Source organism: Cydia pomonella, chromosome 11, assembly GCF_033807575.1.
Source record: "Cydia pomonella isolate Wapato2018A chromosome 11, ilCydPomo1, whole genome shotgun sequence".
In the NCBI taxonomy this organism is placed as follows: domain Eukaryota; kingdom Metazoa; phylum Arthropoda; class Insecta; order Lepidoptera; family Tortricidae; genus Cydia; species Cydia pomonella.
Window position 1 is genome coordinate 491640 of NC_084713.1, and position 19896 is coordinate 511535.

Consider the following 19896-nt stretch of genomic DNA (forward strand, 5'->3'; position numbering starts at 1 on the left):
TCTACTGACAAACTTATTTGACTGGCTATATATGTAATTTTTATCTCTTAGCTGCAGAAAGTGTCCAGGGAAAGAATAGATCCCTTTATGCATGTCATCTATAGACTATAGTCTATGATCTACTTACCTACCTATACAAAAAATATATTTATTTATTTTAAACTTTATTGTAAAGAGTGGATATATATATCGAACGATTTATTTTTACCATAAATGCGTAGCCAAGTATTCAGAGGATTATATAACAATTGAAAAAAATTGAGTTGATATAAATTAATTTAGTTGGTATATGAATTATCGGTCGTCCAGGGACTTGTCGCGGCTGATGACAGAGTCCTCGAACTTCACCATGTAGGTGGTGCCCTTGTGCCAGTGTGCAGTCACTTTTGCGGGCTGAAAGGAACAAAAACAAATTTATTTATGTAGTGTATCTCGTTTGATGACAACCAAAAATTAATAATTACTATCACAAGTTAGGAGCCATAGTGGAACCATGCTAGTACCAAAATAAGGTTAATTTTTGTTTAATATTTTTGTCTTTAGGCGGGTCCACACAGAGCGAGCAGACGCGCGAGGCAATCTCGGCCGGTGTAGACGTGCCTCGGCCGAGGCGGCGCGCTCAGGCGAGGAAAACGCGCGCGCTGCGTCGGCCGAGGCACGTCTACACTGGCCGGTTTGTGCGCGAGGAAATTACCTCGCGCGTATGCTCGCTTTGTGTGGACCCCCCTATTGACGATTTTATCTGCTCTCATTTGACACCTCAATTTGGGTACAGTTTGGACTAACAAAACGGGAGCCATTTTGATGACGTCATTAATCGGGAGACCTGAGGGCATACCGCGAAAACAGAAATTCGCAAATTGTGGGGATGGGAGGCAAGAGAAAGCTCTTCCTCCAATCAAGGCGTAATTAGAGTGACAGAGAAAGATCCACGCAATTTGCGAACCTCGATTTTAGAGGTTTTAGAGGATTAATATTTCGTCATCTATAAGAATGTTGTTAGCAACATACAAGTTGGTATCGGTTTCCAGATCTAAACTGTCTCTTTCAGCATTTCAACAACAGACACCTAAAAATGTAAATTTGACCAAAATGGTGGTGATGGCAATTTTGAACTTACAACCACTCTTATTAGGATAATCTCTGTCCTAGCTAATTTGTCGCGGGAACTTACGAATCCACTCTTGGTGAGCACGGCCTCGATGATGCCGGCGTTGAAAGTGGCGCAGTTAAGCGAGCCCTTGTCCTTCGGAACGCTGATGAACTTGTTCACCTGCAAAAAAATACATAAATCCAAATTGTACAGAGGGAAAAGTTATTTTTTAACCCGCCTAAGGTCCAAGAAGAATTTCTTGTTTCGACAGTACGACTATCGTAATACGAAAAGGAATATCATGTCAACTATACACACGATAACGCAACTCGATGGTTTGGTTATCGTGCATATAGTTAGTTAGATTTGATTATAAAATTTCGCGTGAGTCTAAACAAAATAGAATGCCAGGATTGTGCTTAATACTCGGCCTCGCCTTACGAGTATCATAAAATAAACTATGCAAGTTTTTATTTCTCTCGTTTGTCACCTACGGTAATCGCGCACACACAATATGGTGCCCATGCGAATTAGGTCTCTAGGACATCAAAATTTCAAGGCATACTCAAATTGATTGAAAAATTCACATGGTTGTTCTGAAAGTTTGCAAACTCGTTTGAAATTTTCCGAAATTTTTAATTTATAAGTAGATAAATTTGCAAAATTTTGTAGTGTTAACAAGAAGGGTCTTTAATGTGGATTTTGGAGATTAGGTGAGAAGTTACTTACCAGGGCATCCTTCTCAATGATGTAGTAAGTTCTCTCATCATCATTGGCATGCTCCAGCTTATCAGCTTCCTTACCAAACAGCACCTGGAAATGTACAACGTCACATGGCATTTTCGTGGCAACATATCTCAACTCCGAAATATATTTGGTGAATTTTCATTTGACTGACGCATTTTTTTCAAAAACTTAAATTTTTCAAACTTTGGAGAAAGCCATCTTGTAGTAGCCATTGGATTAGGTTAGGTTGTAGATGTAGTGTAGGGACGCCCGGCCGGAAACAGGCGGGCTGTCGATCGCATGTTGCGTTCATTAAGCCCAATTCCCTGAAGTTGGAGCTGCAGGTTACTGTCCCGGCAGCTAGGGATTGCAAACCGGATTGATTTTCAATCCGGCCGGATCCGGCCGGACCGGATCCGGTTTGGTATAGGGATATTAAAGTTAATTAAATTACTTATTTTTCTAATTTTTTGCGTAATACGTATTCCTAAATCTATAATTTGAAGTTAATCAATAACTTCTTAACAATAAAATAGAACTTGGTAGTAAAAAGTGTCATAATATCAATATCACTTTAAAAACAAAATTTGAAATTGGTAATTTATCATATTTAACCATTCACAAATGCTCAAATTTTCGTTTACAATTATATATTTGATTAGTTTCCAAAGCCTGATGATAAGATGTGGGGTGGAGCTCCTTGAAAGGACAAGTTTTCGTAACTGTTCTTTGATTGAATTCTTTGTATTGACATCCATTCTAGCATAGAGAAATAAGAAGTACATAGAGTGCTCAGTCTATACATCAGTTTTGGTACCAAAACGCTTATTATATTCGTAGTCGACATCTACCTAATATTATAACCAGAGTAACCGGAACTATATTTTCAACTCCTATGCTTACTCTGGTTATAATATTAGATGAAAATCGTTGAGCATTAGACTTTTTGTTTGTCGTGATATTGTCGAGTAGCAGTACTGAGAGTTCCGCTACTTGACGCTAAATGTAAACTACGAAAATAATAGTATTTTTGGTAACAAAACCGTTGTATGGAGTGAGCACTCTTGGTCTTCTTAATTCTCTTTGATTCTAGTAACAAAAGAAGATATTTTACTTTTAACCAATTATGATATTAAATGCGCTCTAGTATAAATGCGCGAGTATTATCTTGTTCTAATTTTTTGTCCGAGAAAGTAGTAGACTGTATGACTTAAAAAATTGTCCTTTTTTTAATTTATAGAAAAGTATATTGGTCAAATTATAGGGAACAAAACACGATACGACGATCACATGCGAAAAATAATAGAATGTAGAACCATCGCGGAAAGGGACTCCCTAAGAAAAGTTACATAGATCAAATAAAGCATTGGCTAGACGTAGAGTAGCATGTATCAGGAGATGAAGGAAATTGCATAAGATTGGATGAAATTGTAAAGACAATAAATTCTCTCTTAAATTTGAATAGAAAAGAATCTATATTTTATCATATATATACATATATCTGAGAAAACTATAAATTATCAATATTATCATATATTCATTCACACATATTGATGAGCCCAACTGTAGTCGGTTGAGTACCGCAGACTTAATCCTGCTCATTTGTTTACTTTTAATCTCCTATCCCAACATTATGACACAACATTAACCTTCTCTTTAGCATAAATTACAAATGCCTTCCATGGCATTTCCATCCTTAAATTTTTCCTTCTATTACAGTATTTATGTAATCGTCATATCGTGCCACCAACATGAAAGAAGAAGAAATCCTCTTCTGTTCCCAGTCATCGTCATAATAAATATATTTTTATCTTACTAAATTTAAACTTTTTCATTAATTTTTTGTTCTGTTCAACTTCATACCTCGCATCCAGCGCCTTTTCCTCATCTGAAACGCACAGCGCGTGCTGTATTTAGGCGTTTTTTTATTTGATTTTTACCGGATCCGGTAGCTCCTGAAAAGTGCCGGATCCGGCCGGATTACCGGATCCGCCGGACCGGATTGCAATCCCTACCGGCAGCATTCCCATACCAATCTCCTCAAATCTTTTTCCTGCAAGTTAGGTTTCCTGGAGGTTACATCTCTCTCTCTAAAAATCAATGGTTTATAGAAAAAACGCGTTCGGTCAAATAAAAATTTTGGGATTTCAATAATTGCATTCAAAATTTTCGGAGATGAGATAGGTAACCCAATTACATTAATTTTGCTAACAAAGTTTCAAATGCTGACATCGAATATTGAGTTAATAGATTGCTTATCTTCAACAAACTTTAAGGGTCATTTTATTGTGATTATATTGTGTGTTCCAGTTTATTGTTGGAACTACTTATTTGAATTTGACTACTTCTTCTTCAGTGGTCCCTCGATGATGCGGATTGTAATATCATATCCTTCTGTTGAAAACCAGATTCCTCCATAGGCTTCTATTCCTCGCGGTGCGCATGAATTTGACTAATGTAGTGTTAATTAACTCATTCTTGGCCCTGGGCTCTAGTAACATATTTCCAACCATCCGAAAAGAAGAAAATTGTATTGGAAAATATCATTACCTATTATTTATCATGTTAAAACTCCATAAAGCTAAGTGCCAAATGTCAAAAACACATTGTATAAATTTTACACAAACTCATACTCTATGAATAAGTTCTAGCCTGAACATAGCTTTACCTTCCAGAGTGTTGACTTGACAAAGAGCAGCATGTTCAGCAACTTGATCTCTCTCTTGCTGCCTCGCTCCCGCACAAAGTACAGGTCCAACAACCTGCTACCCACATCTTGGCCTATTTCTGACAATCTGTTCAATGACAAAAAATAATATTGTTATTACAGTAACTATGCCAGGATATTTGATTATCTATCAGTGCATGACTGCATGTGTTTAAAAAAAGGTAATAGGTCATAAATACATTTCTATGTTACAAACTTCGTATAGGGCAAGTTGACCCATTTCTAAGGACTAGGTATTATTAACATGGGTAGTAAAGATGGATTTAATATCAGATTTAGTCAAGATCTACCTATGATACAGATTTCGTAAAACAAGGAGTTAAAACTGCATGACAACCAAAGAATATGTCAACTCATATAGATGACGGTAAAGATGTACGTTCCTAACTACTCTTATGGATCTAACTATTAAATGCACATTTTTACTACTTACTTATTCTGAAGTTCATGTATAGAATGTGACCGATTCTGGCAGTACTGGACTATTTCGGAGAAGAGAAGAGCGTAGAGAGCCAAAGAAACTTCGCCTTTCCCCTTACTGAGTGGTTTGTCCAGTATAGACGTTTTTGAGCGACTAGACGACATGTTTTAAAGCTATCTATAATCTAGTGTACTTAATCTATGTTTTAACTTGTTGTTGTTAGTAATTAGTAGCTTTATATTTAACAAATAACATAGTAAACTGTAAACGCAACGACAAACACTCCCATTGCAATGTCAATTTTTGACAGTGACATTTGTGCAGATGTGTTGCCAGGAATAGTATAACAACTATTAGGCCTCAGACGCACGAGCGCCTTTACAACACGCGTTAAGAAAGCATTTGAATATCACAAATGGATACCGGTGTATTTATTCACGTGATAGAGGTGGCGCTTTTTTATCGTGCACTGTTGAAATTTCGACTTTGAGTATTGGCCGTTAAATCGAATATAGTGTAGGGAACATTTAACGTCAGGTGTCAATGCAACCCTTTTAAGCTTTCGTATATATAGTTGGTCAAACCAATTTGTCAGTAAATAAGAACAATAAAAACTATACTCATCCTTTTCTTTTGGATGCTAGTACTAGTGTAAGACAAAGATAGTATGACTCCCTCTGTCTATGTTTGAAATGAGATAGCCCTTTGACAAACTATATGAAGCCTTAATCAGCGACTGATTTCGGGCCCGAAATCGGGAAGGGTGGATATAATTTGTGGACTCTGGAGGGTGACCGTGGAATTCTTAGTTCAACAAGGCTGGCACTTTTATAATGATAACCTACGACTTACCTGATACAATAGCCACGTGCAATTTAGATGACAAAAAACAATGCGTTACATTGGCATTGTTGTCTCAAACATTAATTAAATTACTAATAAGTACATACAACGGATCCGGCAACGTACGTATCTCGCTACTAGGACTGCCATCTCGAATTTCGCCAAACCCAGACAAAGATTAAAAAAAACCCGGACATTTGGCGTAAATCGCATTTTTTTTAAATATATTCTTTTTAAAAAATGCGATTTACTAAATTTATACGCATAATCATAATATTTAAAAAAAAAACAAGACCTTTAATTACACATGTAGTTTTAATGTGCTTCCTTACATGAAAAGTGTCCGGGTTTTCCCCGGACACTTGTTGACACCCCCCCGGACGGCCCCCGGACAGCCTCCAAACTAGGACAAATCCGGGAAAACCCGGACGGATGGCAGCCCTACTCGCTACCATAATATATTTATCGGAAAGATATATCGAAGGGATACAATTTCTCAAAAATACCTGTCGAAGCCTGTTAAAGCCTGACCAGTAATATATGATCACATGCGCGTTGTCAACCCTTTAGAAACCTTGACACAATTTTTTTTAATAACCCCTTATTACCTACTGTAGTACTCTTGAGGGTCATTCAACCGTCATGCGTTTCGGGGTTAGGGTAGACCAAGCTAAGTTGTCAACGATTTTGATAACACAGACTATGCAAGTGTTATTTTAAACGTCTAACTTTTATATCCCTATTACTAACCAATTTATAATAGTATCAGCAGATGTGATGAAACAGTAGGTATACACGTGTATGGGACAAAATAAATTCGCATGAATCAAGCTAGAACAGTCCTTCCACAAAGACAATAAGAACTATGACACCTGCCTGCCGTTTTAGCTTATTAATATATGCGAATCACGTTTAACTTTAAAGTAAAGACCCAATGTACCATCACATGGCCTAGTTTCATGAATGACAAAACGTGTATTTGGGTACGGTGTCAAACCAAACCTTGGCCTACTCACACACGACACGGAGAGGTCAATAGTTATCTTCCAAAATTAGTTTCTACATTTGTAAAAACGTATTTAACTTCTAAATAGCATAGTATGACCTTTATTAAGTAGTCATAAGGAGTTCGTTGTTTCTAAAATCTTACTAAAATACTTATCCACATTTTTAATTTCTTGTTGATAGTTAAGTTTTTAAAAGGTGGCTGTTAAAACTTGATAAAGGAAGTGGTTTCGCGCGTTAATGCCCTCTACGAACGACTCCGATAATCGCATACGATTTGAAAGACATTGCGGTATTTGATCAATCTCAAATATATAGTAAAATTACATACAAATTGTTGCAAGGTCTGTAGAAGTTTTAAATGTGCGGCCTTTGACTTTTAAGTGGGTAATGAAATAAGATATAAGTTAGCTCTCTACTCATTTGTTTGTTCATGATTTTAGTTTACTTCAGAGCCCTTAGTGTAAATTAACCCATTCATGGCCACGAACCACGAAGCGTACACAACACGCCGGGCCACCATACAAACCGTTTTCAGCTAAAACGTGTGACTCAGCTTATGGGTCTCGGGGCCTGGCGCGAACGTCAAAGAAATTGCCGCTTATGAATCCGGTCCGTTGGACAATATTATGCAACATTTTTACTAACCAACTGTTTACTGTTCATATTAAAATATATATATATTTAATAATTTGTTGATATTTGTAAGAAACTAAGAATGAACATTTTAAAGCCTGATCAGAAATAGATGATCATTGTCAAGAGGGCGCTGTTATTTTCATATAATCATAGGGTTCAGAAAAATATGAAAAAAAAGTTCTAATAAAATTCTGCATCTTAGCGCGTGATTATGTATATTTCTAGTCAGCCTTTACTTTTTAACCATAAACCAGGAGCATAAAGTCGCCAACGAATAAATCGTGACTAAATATAATTTCCCATGTTACTCTAAAATACATCCTAATAGAGGGGATCATTTCTTGAGTTTATGTCAGAAATACCACGTTAAAGATAATACCGCCGCTAAATCCGCCGCCGCCCAGGTGCATCCATTGTTTATTGTCCAAGTGTCTCCGATAATCTTACATGTGGCAGGTCATGAACTTTGTTTTGGTAAACGTCATTATAATATAAACAATAGAGCACTTAAAATGTATTATAGTACTTATTACCACGAAAATGTTTAGAAAAAATATTTTCTTTTAAATATTTCTCACACACTATTGCGATAATACAATATACCATTTAGTTGGTGACTGTTTAAGCCGCCCTGTTTTTATAATGAAACAAAAAAAAATTGGCATGGTAATGTTTGGTCCTTAGAAATGTTGCTTGCTACCATCCAAACAGTAATCCACTGTAAAAAGGTACAATTTGCAACGAGTTTCGTCATGAAATAAGCTTTAAAACCAAGTTATAAAGTTTATTTTTGCGTGCTATGAAGATATGTGTAGTTTTTACAATTAGCGCCAGGCCACGGTGACCCATACCTTGAGTCATGTCAATAACTTCAGGCATAAATATATTTTTGATATTTTCGAAATGTAGATTTATCCATTTGCTTGGGACACGTATGTATCTCGAATTTCAGAATATTTACTATATTACACTTCCAGTAAACCAAACTTGAATATTCTAGACCCTGTTTCACTAAAAAAAAACATGTTTACAATTATGTTTTTCAACATGCCTTATAAAGATGGTTGTTGGCTCAAATTATACTTATATTATTTCGTCATATTACGTTTTGTTTATGTTTAAATCAGAATTTATTCACGACTCACATGTGAGTCACGGGCCCTGCGCGACTGTTTGAACATGACCCATACGCTGAGTCACGGGCCCTGAATGGGTTTGACGTGACGTACGCGTTTGCGTTAAGTCTCATTTAGTATGGGATTTAGAAACAGCGCGCCAAGCGGGACGTTTTGGAAACTCAAAATCCCATACAAAATGAGACTTAACGCAAACGCGTCACGGTTTCGCTATCGAATAAATTTACACTATGGGTACAGTTATTGTTCATGCGATCAGTAGACATAAAGACCTTGTTGACAAAACTTAAGATAACAAGTAGGTATAAAATTGCGCGTCAAAACAAATATATCTTTGTCCTTTGCTGATTTTGCCGAAACATAACAAGAACGGTCTATTTATCTATAAGAGAGTTTCACTAATATCATTCTTAATTTTAGACTTTACAAAAGTTTTAAGCTATAGGTAGGTAGTTTGAGTGATATAGGTAAGTACTTAATTAATAGACGATTGATTTAGGGCAGGCAAAAAGAGTTAGTTACTGTCACTTAGACGCAAGAGCAATGAGTAGGTACCTACGGCAAATAATGGATATCTCAATACAAAGTTTCACCGGACAAACCAACATACCTAAATTTAAACTGATCCGCAGTCCCTGCTGGTTTCATTTCAGTGGAAGAATTATCAATATTGATATCATTTATATTGAATAATCGTCATACCCATTAACTAAGTTAGGTACTCCAAGTACAAAAAAATATATTTATTTTAATTTAGGTACTACTTAGTGTTAGTGCTTCCGTGTTCTTGTGACAGAGCTGCGTTTCTGGTTGGGGGGCCTTATTCCCACGCTGCGTCTACTCGACACTCCACAGTAAGTGGTCGGTTTTATTCAAAAACCTTTCCTCCCTATGGTGATATCGAGAAATAAGGAAGTTCCAAAAATTCGGGAAAATTAGACACCGATATTGAAACCAAACTTGGCAAAATTGTTAACTTTCTTGACGTTGACCATAGCGGAAATCGCGACGAAAATATCTAAGGCCACAACAACATGCCTGCGACAGCTAATAGTGGATCACCTTGATTTTATGCGATTTTGTCAGTGGCGTAGCGAGCCTTGGCGGGGCCCCGTATAAAAAATTGTTAGGGGGCCCTTAGAAAGGGTAAGGATTTCTCACAAAAACGCACGTTGGGGGCCCCCGTGCCCCGGGGGCCCCGTATAATAGGGTTGTTTCCATCTATAAATCTTAGGGCAGAATTGTATCCCAATAAATTCTTTTAGATTATAAGAACATGTTAAACTACTTTTAAGGGACCTTTAATGACCATATTTTTGTAAATATGGAATTTAAAATATCTTTTGGCACACGTCACGTGACCGAACTCGAAACGTCATTGAAGATTCTGATGACGTCACAACTCTCGGATTGTCACTGTTGAGTTGACAGTTAGGCAATAAACAACAAATGACAAATGTCAGTTGACAGTTCGTATTATCTTCCACGTGTGTATGTAGTGTAGTTATGTGTCAAACCGTAAACTGTGACGTCACACAATTTTCAAAGAGCGTTTTGGGCGCGAAAGCATCTGTCAAAATATATTTTGTTAATTTAACATATTTAAAGCCGTTTTTAGTATAAAAGTTTAATTTTAGGACAACTTTTAGTTAATATAGAACGTAATACAAGCGTTTCAAAAAATTGGAAACAACCCTATTGATTCGGCAGGTACGGCGGAAGCTACGCCCCTGGATCTTGTACGTATAAATATGTGGGTATGTAGCTTCTTTTGTCCTAGATGATTTAGTTTTTACTAGAGATGTGCCGACTACGGTTTTGGCCGACTAGCCGACTAGCCGACTAGTCGGCAGTCAGGTGGACGACTAGTCGGCCGACTAGTCGGCGTAGCCGACTATGGTCTTCGCCTAAGTTCGGGCGTAATCGGGAACGTTCGGGTCGCCTGATTCGCTGCCGCACGTGGTTGCGTTTTCATGTTTTGACTAGTTTTGTTTACCTTTCCGATTCACTTGTTGCTCCGGTGTGTTATTATTAGAAAAACATACAAAACGAATCGTAATTGTTGTTTAAAAGTTTAAATAAACAAGTAGTGATCTTTATAAACATTATGTCTAAAAGAAAATCACGCGTGTGGACATTTTTTGACGATGTTGAAGGTGATTCAAGTAAAGTAATCAATGCCAAGTACTTATTTCGTGAGGTGGACTGGTACCAATCGGCAAACACTTCGAGTATGGTGGTTTTTTATTTTATTTCCTTATTTTTTTGGAAGATCTAGGCAGCCGACTATTCGGCTCATTTTGCCGACTAGTCGCCGACTAGTCGCCGACTATAAATGTAGCCGGATAGTCGGCTTTCCCGACTAGTCGGCGACTAGTCGGCACATCTCTAGTTTTTACGCATTATTTTTTAAAATAATGGGAATATTTTAACTCACTGTAACAACATATTTCAAAACATAGTTAAACTTTAGGATATAGAAGGGGTTTCAATCCATATGTGGAAGGACTTTAATTCATATTTGTCAGGACACCACTTCATGTTGTTTCTTTATTTTTATTTTTTGTGACACAGGAGGCAAACAAGCAGACGGATCACCTGATTGTAAGCGGATACCGCCGCCCATGGACACCTGCAACACCAGAGGGGTTGTAAGTGCGTAGCCGGCATTTTCTTGAAGGTTTGAGGTCGTAGGTGTTAATTGCAGACGTGTAGTACAAAATACATATAATTTATATTATTTACTTTCTAACAATAAATGATTTGTATTTATATTCCACAACGAATAAAATGTAATCTCCCAGCTAACACCATAGTACGAGACGAAGAGCGTTATAAGAAAACAAAGTGGTCTTTTGCCGAACGTTACGGCAGCTAGACCGACGTGACACTCAAAGGTCAAAGAATCAGCAGCTGATTTTGCTAGGTCCCTTTTAATTATTCTATATTTAATTATATTTCATGTAATATTAAGCCATTTTGGTGTGAATTAAATAGTTTTAGTGTTAATTTTAATGTATACATAATAAGTGAAGTGCTTTAGTGACGTTTACAAGTGTCTTGTAATATCTTAAATTTGTAGCCGTTGTAGGTTATAAATTTAAATTTGTGTTCGTCTCGGTACCGTAAAATGCTGCAACTTTGCCATTTAAGCTCAATTTTGCCTATTTCATTTCAATTACGATCTCTCGAATTTGCTTAGTTTTTTCTTGTTTTTTATCATTTGATAGTAATTTTCATTATTCTGGCAACACATATTTCATATTTTTACAATGGTAACTCCATTGTTGCTCCGCCAGTTACGTATCATAAGTCGGCGTGAGGGGCAACATTTTTTTAGTGTCTCGCAACTTTTGAATTTTTATCTACGAAAAAGGTGTTTTTTGAGAAGTGGTAACGTCCCAGGGTAAGTAAAGACTGTCTATTTCCCGTAGGTTTAATATTTTCAAGAAAAGGACATGATTTCAGCATAATAACGTACTAGGCAATATTGGGCAGTGTTTTGGAAACTTGAATGACACAATTTTGCCTGGGTCTAGGGCTGTCACTAGCTGAATTTTATAAATGTACAGAAAAGAGTAAAAATAAGCTTGCCTAAACTGCTTAAATTAGTTTATTTATTACAAGCTTTTTATTGACTTGCAATGTTTGTTTGTTTAAGTCAAATTTTGCAAGTCGATTTTCACCGACTTTCTGTGTGGGTACCTATGTAGATCTGCTGACAATGCAATAATAAACTAACGTTAACAAAAAAACTTATGGGTATTAAAATGAAAATTATAAAAAAAAAAACTTATTGCAATCTGTTATTATATTTCTATTGTAGTTACTTGTAATTGTATATTTATTGTATTATAATTATGTTGTATGTTTACAATCAATTTTCAACCACTTATTAGCGACCAATTGAGGTGTTTGACATACTTATGTAACTTGGGTGACAATGCAATGTTTATGGTACCATCGAGATGGTCTGATGATGGAGACCGAAAATAGCAACTTCTAAACTACACATAATAAACCCACTGTGTTTAGGCTCATTTGATTTGTCTTGCAGTTATCTTTCTTATCGAAATCTGGGTTGTGAGGTGTCAGGTCGATTACAATTGGAGTTCAAAGGTGATGGGTGATTAGAACTTTACAATGAAATAGAACTTTACACTATAATAATGCACTGAAAATTAGCAAAATAGTGTATCTGCAATGTACTTGTAATAAAAAAATTAAAATAAGTTCAAATTATTAAATACTAAAAGAAAAAGAAATCAAACAACATTATATTACATTTGTTTGTTGATTATTTTGTAACTAACAATGTAAATAGATTTTTTTAATAACAATATTTTTTTGGCACAACCCTACAGTTAACGATATTTTTGTATAGAAAGTTTGTGGAACCTGCTACAACTTTACCTATTGCATGTGAAAAAAAAAGTATTAAGCTTATGGCCATAATTTGACTGCCAGGGACAAGCATAATGTCTCATGCACAAGAGTAAATATTATTGCAAATAGCAACACATTATTTATGGAGATATCCGTCTAGGCAAAGTTACGTCTTAGGCCTACAACTTTGCCTGCCACTTTGATTGCTTGTAAATCGGAAATACAGTATGATTAGGTATTAAGATTTGAGTCTTATCTGGTAAGGCATAGGGTATGTTTTCCGACTAATACTCATGAAACTCATAATGAAAAATAGGTTCACAGATATAAGAAAAAAACGTCAAAATCCAGGCAAAGTTGCAGCGTTTTACGGTATATTTTCTATGTTTTTATCGCTATTTATTACCAATTTTGTTTGTATTACAGCGTAGTAAATCATTGTACAGAGTCAGAACACAGTGTAGGCATAGTGAAACGTCACTATTTCATGTAAGTACGCTCGTAATATCGCTTAGCTTGAGTAAGCAATTCCCTGGTTTGTTTTGGGTCTATCCTACTATAAAATATATTTATAATGCTAACTCGCAGAGCAGCTGCAGCGGTTCGCCAGCAGGAGGCTGACAAACTCCAAATTACCTTGCTGGAATTAAAAAAATCCAAGGAATTGTGTGCTCAATTGCTTAGTGAAAGAGAGGATAGTGAAAAGGAACTATTATTATCACTTGATAGTATAGAGAAGTTAAAGAAGGAACTATGTTCTTTAGAAAATGTTTACAATGATGTAAATTCAGAGCGGGCCCGGCTCCAGGAGACGGTTGACAAGTTTACTGAGTGTAGTGCAGCATATGAACAGGCCTTGACAGACATCAACTCATTAGAGAGAGCACTGCACGACGCCCACGAGCAAATCTACGAGCTACAGGAGGCCCAAAATATTGCTGCAGCGGCACACACTCAAAACTTATTCGAGGAACTGGTCCGGCCCGACTCACAGTTGGTTGCCGCTCCAATTGAAAACCCTGTTGTTAGTATAGATTTAATCAATGAATCCACCACACCAAGACTAGTAAATTGCAGCGGAAACAAACTCAAAAAATATATTAAATTAAATAGAATGATTAAAAAAAACCAGAGGTTATCAAAAATGAATAAATTGTTTTTTAAGAAATTGAGATTTTGTAAAATTAATGTTAATTTAGTGGATAAGTTAGACTTGTATTCTGTTCAATTAGAACATAGTAAACTACAGTATGAAACTGACACACAGATTTTAAAATCAAAAGTTCAGAGTTTGGAGGATTCTATACAATCCCTAGAAACAATAAATGAGAGTTCGAAAAAGGTGATTAATGAATATTCTTTAGCCATGGATGATTTAATATCCCAGATTAAGCACAATTCAGAGCGGTTTGAGTCGCTGACCAATGCCCAGTCATGTGCATGTAAGCAAGCGACTGGACATTTGTTGACCAGTGTACTCGATCCAAGCCTGTGTGACAGTTTACCACAACAGCAAATAAATGATAATAGCTCCTTCCACACTCCACAACAAAGCACACCTAAACCTAATATTATTATGTATTGTGATGAAATTGGGAGCAATATGAGCTCATTTTTAAACTATTACCTAAAGGGACTTTAGTACAATCAGCAATTGTCTGCCTCACAGTAGCTTTGAAAATATCTTAAAACAAATTTTAAATGACAGTAATATTAATTCTAAGACAACACTGCTAATTCTTATGGGTAATAGGGGAAATGTGAACAAAAATAATTTACATAAATACTTTGAACAGTTAAATTCACTTGCAGTGCATGAAATTATTATTTTCACATTCCCCTATTGTGAGCAAATATCAGAGGCAGAAAATAACATTAGACATAAGTTGAATATATCTCTATATAATCTTTGTACATATAGTAGTAAGTTTATCATAATTGACACTAACAAATTTGTTAGTAAATACCATATGCCTATGGTGTTTTTGACTAAAGGTAAGTGTTACCTTTCAAATTATTACAAGAGACAAATAGCTTTATCGCTATCCTATTTACTTGACATTTCTGCCAAGAATTTGGCAGACAACTCTGCTCCTATTGAGCAGCCCAGTATGAGCTTGGAATTGGTTCCAGTCATAACCAATGATTTAAACTAGCTGTTAAGACAAAAGATTCTGTCTCTGGCAATTTAGTTTTAAATAAATATAATGAAAAATACTGTAAACATGGAAAGTATATCCACCTGGTGCATCAAAACATTCAATGTATTAGAGGAAAAGATTTACAGATTGAACTTTTTATGAACGATTATTATGTTGATATTTTATGTATTACTGAACATTGGTTAACAAATAATGAATTAATGCCTCAATTTAATAATCATCAGGTGGGAAGTTCGTTCACCAGAATTAGTTCCATACATGGTGGGTCGTTAATTATATTAAATAGTCAGTTAAAATTTAAGGAACGTAAGGATATTGTATCCATGTCTGTTGAACGGACTATAGAACTAAGTGCAGTAGAATTGGAGCAATTTATTGTTGTCTGTGTGTATAGGCCGCCATTAAGTAATTATGAAATATTTGAAAGTGTAATGGATTCTGTGCTACTTAAAATATCATCTTCTAGTAAGAAATTATTTATATGCGGCGACTTTAATGTAAATATTTTGGAAAATTCAACAATGTCTTGTAGATTGTTGAATCTATTCAAATCTGGTAATCTCAACCACATGTTTATGGAGCCTACTAGAGTGACTGCTACTAGTGCAACCTGTATAGATAATATTTTCACTGATATTGTTCCTATTACTAAAAAAGTTATCAGTAATTTAGAATCAGACCACTTAGGTCAATTAATGGTATTTGAGACATTAAGGAAAAATACTTTGAGAAAACAAATAACTTTTGTACCAGTAACCTCGGACCGCGTAGAAAGAATGAAGCAAAGTCTAGTTCAGGCGCTACCCTTTTTGTCTTCCGATATGGGTCCAAATAGTATGTATAATTCATTCTTTCACACTTTTATGGATCATTATAATGCGATATTTACTTCAAAATCGGTCGTAGTTAGTGGTGCATCAGTTTTTAGTGAGTGGGCTACTGCGGACTTACATCAACGAAGACGTGCACTGTATGCCTTGTATGAGGAACGGCGGTTTAACACGAGTGATGAATTTAAAGAACATGTCAAGCAATATTCGAAAAAGTTTAAAATAGATTGTCATATAGCTAAGCGAAATTATCTAAGTCAAAGAATAAAAAATAGTCCCAACATTATTAAAGCAACCTGGAAAGTAATCAATGTGGAGACTGGTCGCTCGAAACACAGAGTGAATGATTTTAAACTAAATATTGATAACAAAATTATAGATTCCAATTTAGAAGTAGCTACAGAATTTGAAAATTTTTTCACTGACGTACCAGTTTTCACAACTAAGGATTTAAATTCATCACCCTCATCCGCTGTTACTCTATTAAAAGATAACGCTCCAGAGTGTTGTGGAGATTTTCATTTTGAACGTGTTTGTACCTCCGATGTAGTAAAGGCGTTTAATTCGGTTAATGTCAAAAAAACGAATGACCTCTGGGGAGTCTCTGTCCATGCTGTCAAATCCTTAGTAGAAATTATAGCGCCTGACTTAGTAATTATATTTAACAACAGTGTTGATTGCGGCGAGTTTCCTGATTTAATGAAACATAGTAAAATAACTCCTTTATTTAAATCGGGTAGCAACTCTGACCCCACTAACTTTAGACCGATATCTGTGCTACCAACGTTCAGTAAGATTTTTGAAAAATTAATTCTTTCTCAATTAGTACGACATTTTAACGTCAATAATTTAATGCATAATAAGCAGTTTGGTTTTACACGGGGTCGCTCGACAACCGATGCTGGTGTTGAGCTAATTAAGCGTATCTTCGATGCCTGGGAGGAGTCACGAGATGCTATAGGTATCTTCTGTGATTTGTCTAAGGCCTTCGACTGCGTTTGTCATGAAACATTAATCAGGAAACTACACTATTATGGAGTTAGAGGAGCGGCACTGGATTTACTTAAGTCCTACTTAAATGGTAGAATACAAAGGGTCGATGTGAATGGACAGCGATCACCGGGGTCATTGGTCTCTATGGGTGTACCACAGGGGTCAATATTGGGACCTTTCCTGTTCCTTATCTACATAAATGACTTGCCATTCCTTGTAAAGACCCACCATGATATAGTATTGTTTGCAGACGACACTTCACTTATTTTCAAAGTCAAACGACAGCAACAAGCTTACAATGATGTAAACGATGCTATTTCAAAAGTAGTAAATTGGTTCAATGTTAATAATTTATTGTTAAATGAGAATAAGACTAAATGTATTAAGTTTGTCACTAGTAATGTAAGGCATGTAAAAACAAGTGTCATTGTGAAGGATGAGGAATTGGAATTAGTTGATAGTACAGTTTTTCTTGGTATAACTTTAGATTCTAAACTCCAGTGGGGTCCCCATATTGCTACTCTTTCGAATAGACTGAGTTCTGCAGCTTTTGCAGTAAGCAAAATCCGTCAGTTAACTGATGTCAAAACAGCTCGATTAGTATATTTTAGTTACTTCCATAGCATTATGTCATATGGTATTTTACTGTGGGGTGGTGCTTCAGATATAAATACCATTTTTGTTCTGCAGAAGAGGGCTATTCGAGCAATATATAAAATGAACCATAGAGACTCACTGAGAGATAAATTTAAGGAAATTGACATCATGACAGTGCACTGTCAATACATTTATGAGAATATTCTATATGTGCATAAAAATATTGCCGATTTTAAGAAAAATTGTGACATTCATAATATTAATACTAGAAATAAACATAAGTTCGCCGTGCCCTTCACTCGGCTCCATAAAATTAAAAAATCATTCATGGGTAATTGTGTGAGATTTTATAATAAACTTCCAAACCATATTACTGAGTTACCAATTAATAAATTTAAGAATCATGTAAAGCGTAAACTTATTTCTAAAGCTTATTATACCACACAAGACTACATGAATGATAAAACAACGTGGGATTAATTGTGATTCGAAATGATTAATTATTTATTATATTTGAATAATGATGATGAAATGGATATTCCAATGCATGTATTTCCTTTGTTGTTTTTATTATATTTGTTTGACATTTAGAATTTATTCTAGAAACAATCTAGACTAGTATTTTTTATACATTTTTTTTTGCATGACTATATTTTGTGAAAGTTTTAGTATTAAATTTGATCTATGAATTATATTCATTAGTATTATATATGGGATAATATTTACAACATCAATAAATTGCTCTGATAATTAGATTAAGATAATTATATGTAATACTGTCTTACTATTCATAAGTGCTTGTTGCTAGGCCTACATGAATAAAGTATATTTGAATTGAATTGAATTGAATACCTCGCACGAATAAAGAATGAACAGCGGAGCGCCGGTGGGCGGTATAGGGAGCGTGCATGAACAGTAGGAGGCAGCACAGGCCCCGTCAGATTTTTGGCGCGAGGCGTGAATGTGATGTTTATTGTTCCGATGTAGCCCACAAGATGGCAGCACTTACTATGCACAAGAAAACACGAGACGTGTAAATGTACATGTTTATGGTTCCGATTCAGGCCATAAGATGGCAGACCCTCCAACGCGCACGGTCCTTATAGTCGTTAGATTTGTAGCTGGCCCCGACCGGCTAATCCTTCGTCTATTGTTAACTAACCCCGCGCGTGCCACTACCTGAAAAAAAAGGACCCGGTCACTTTAGCCGGTTATTGAACTACAACTCCTATGGTAATTGAAATAAAATTCATAATGAACAAATGGAAAAATCATTTGCGATTTCTTGTGTGGTCTCTTTACGGTTACTGAGTCCCGGCGAGTCGAACGCTACACAACCAGTCTAAAATGTGTACTCGATATACGGAACAAAAGCGCGTTATCCGAGAGCGCACTTACACTGGTTTTTTGAGCGTTGGACGCGCAGGTAGTGGCACGCGCGGGTTTAGTTAACAATAGACAAAAGAAGCCGCTCGGGGCCAGCTTCAAGTCGAACGACTATAACCGGAAATAGCTTTGGCAGTTTTTTAATTTTACAAATAGAAATTGAAGTCGTTTCCAAAACAAATCCATGTGGAAATTTCGCAAGTTTGGAGTCTTGCCGCGACGGCGCATCATGGACGGCCCATTAAAATTATTATGCTAAAGAATGGAAATTTCACAACAGAGACTTTAAAGAAGACTATTGGCCATCGTGGGTAGAAAGAAACTGTTTATTTGATGAATCATAATTCTAATTGCAATATGATTGCTATAAGATTTGAAATGAGTAATAATCATCATTAAAATACTCTATTTACTCCACAGGTAATTTGTCCCTGTCGCTCCAAAAAGGAAAAAGTGGGAGGCGATAAATGGACCGCTTAAGTTGAAAGACTTGCACAACCCTAATACGTTCGCCCACGTACAGTCGCCATCAGATATATCGGAGCGGCCAAGGTGCTCACAAATATCTGAACACGCCTTTATTGTCAAGGCGTCAGAGTGCGTGTTCAGATAGTTTTGAGCACCTCGGCGGCTCCGATATATCTGATGGCGACTATACCCATAACCCTGAAGCAGAAACAATATGGGAGTGAATCTTCTATAATCTCACGATTGAGTAACGTAACACCTGCTATTCAGGAATCAGTTATTTGTTGTGTGAGATAGTAATCATCATCATAAAAAGCGCAGTCATCGCCAGGCTTATTTTAATTTCTCGATAGGTATAGTGCGTTCTTCTTAACTTTACTGAGATAAGTTAAGAATAGAATAGAAATATTTATTTGCTTGAATAGGTACGTAACAATCAGATCTTGTTAACTATGTATACAGGATGTTTATTTTGTCACCTGA

The 19896-nt window shown here is 36.0% G+C and overlaps 1 protein-coding gene across 1 annotated transcript; it reads right to left on the reverse strand.

Annotated features, from left to right (window-relative positions):
* Positions 1 to 147: 147 nt before the first annotated feature.
* LOC133522580 (trafficking protein particle complex subunit 5) lies at positions 148 to 5282 on the reverse strand. The gene is made up of 5 exons (XM_061857925.1): positions 4981 to 5282; positions 4488 to 4614; positions 1823 to 1906; positions 1175 to 1273; positions 148 to 393 (listed from the first exon to the last, which is right to left on the reverse strand). The coding sequence occupies exons 1-5, from the start codon at positions 5130 to 5132 to the stop codon at positions 295 to 297; spliced, it is 561 nt and encodes a 186-aa protein (XP_061713909.1). The 5' UTR covers positions 5133 to 5282; the 3' UTR covers positions 148 to 294.
* Positions 5283 to 19896: the final 14614 nt, after the last annotated feature.

Bases quoted from the DNA above. Each gene is read 5' to 3' on its own strand.
- LOC133522580 (XM_061857925.1), bottom strand. From the start codon at position 5,132: ATGTCGTCTAGTCGCTCAAAAACGTCTATACTGGACAAACCACTCAGT. The intron at 1,907-4,487 runs GTAAAGCTATGT...GTACATTTCCAG, and splicing joins TCAAGTCAACACTCTGGAAG to GTGCTGTTTGGTAAGGAAGC. The intron at 394-1,174 runs GTAAGTTCCCGC...TGTTCCTTTCAG, and splicing joins TGCTCACCAAGAGTGGATTC to CCCGCAAAAGTGACTGCACA.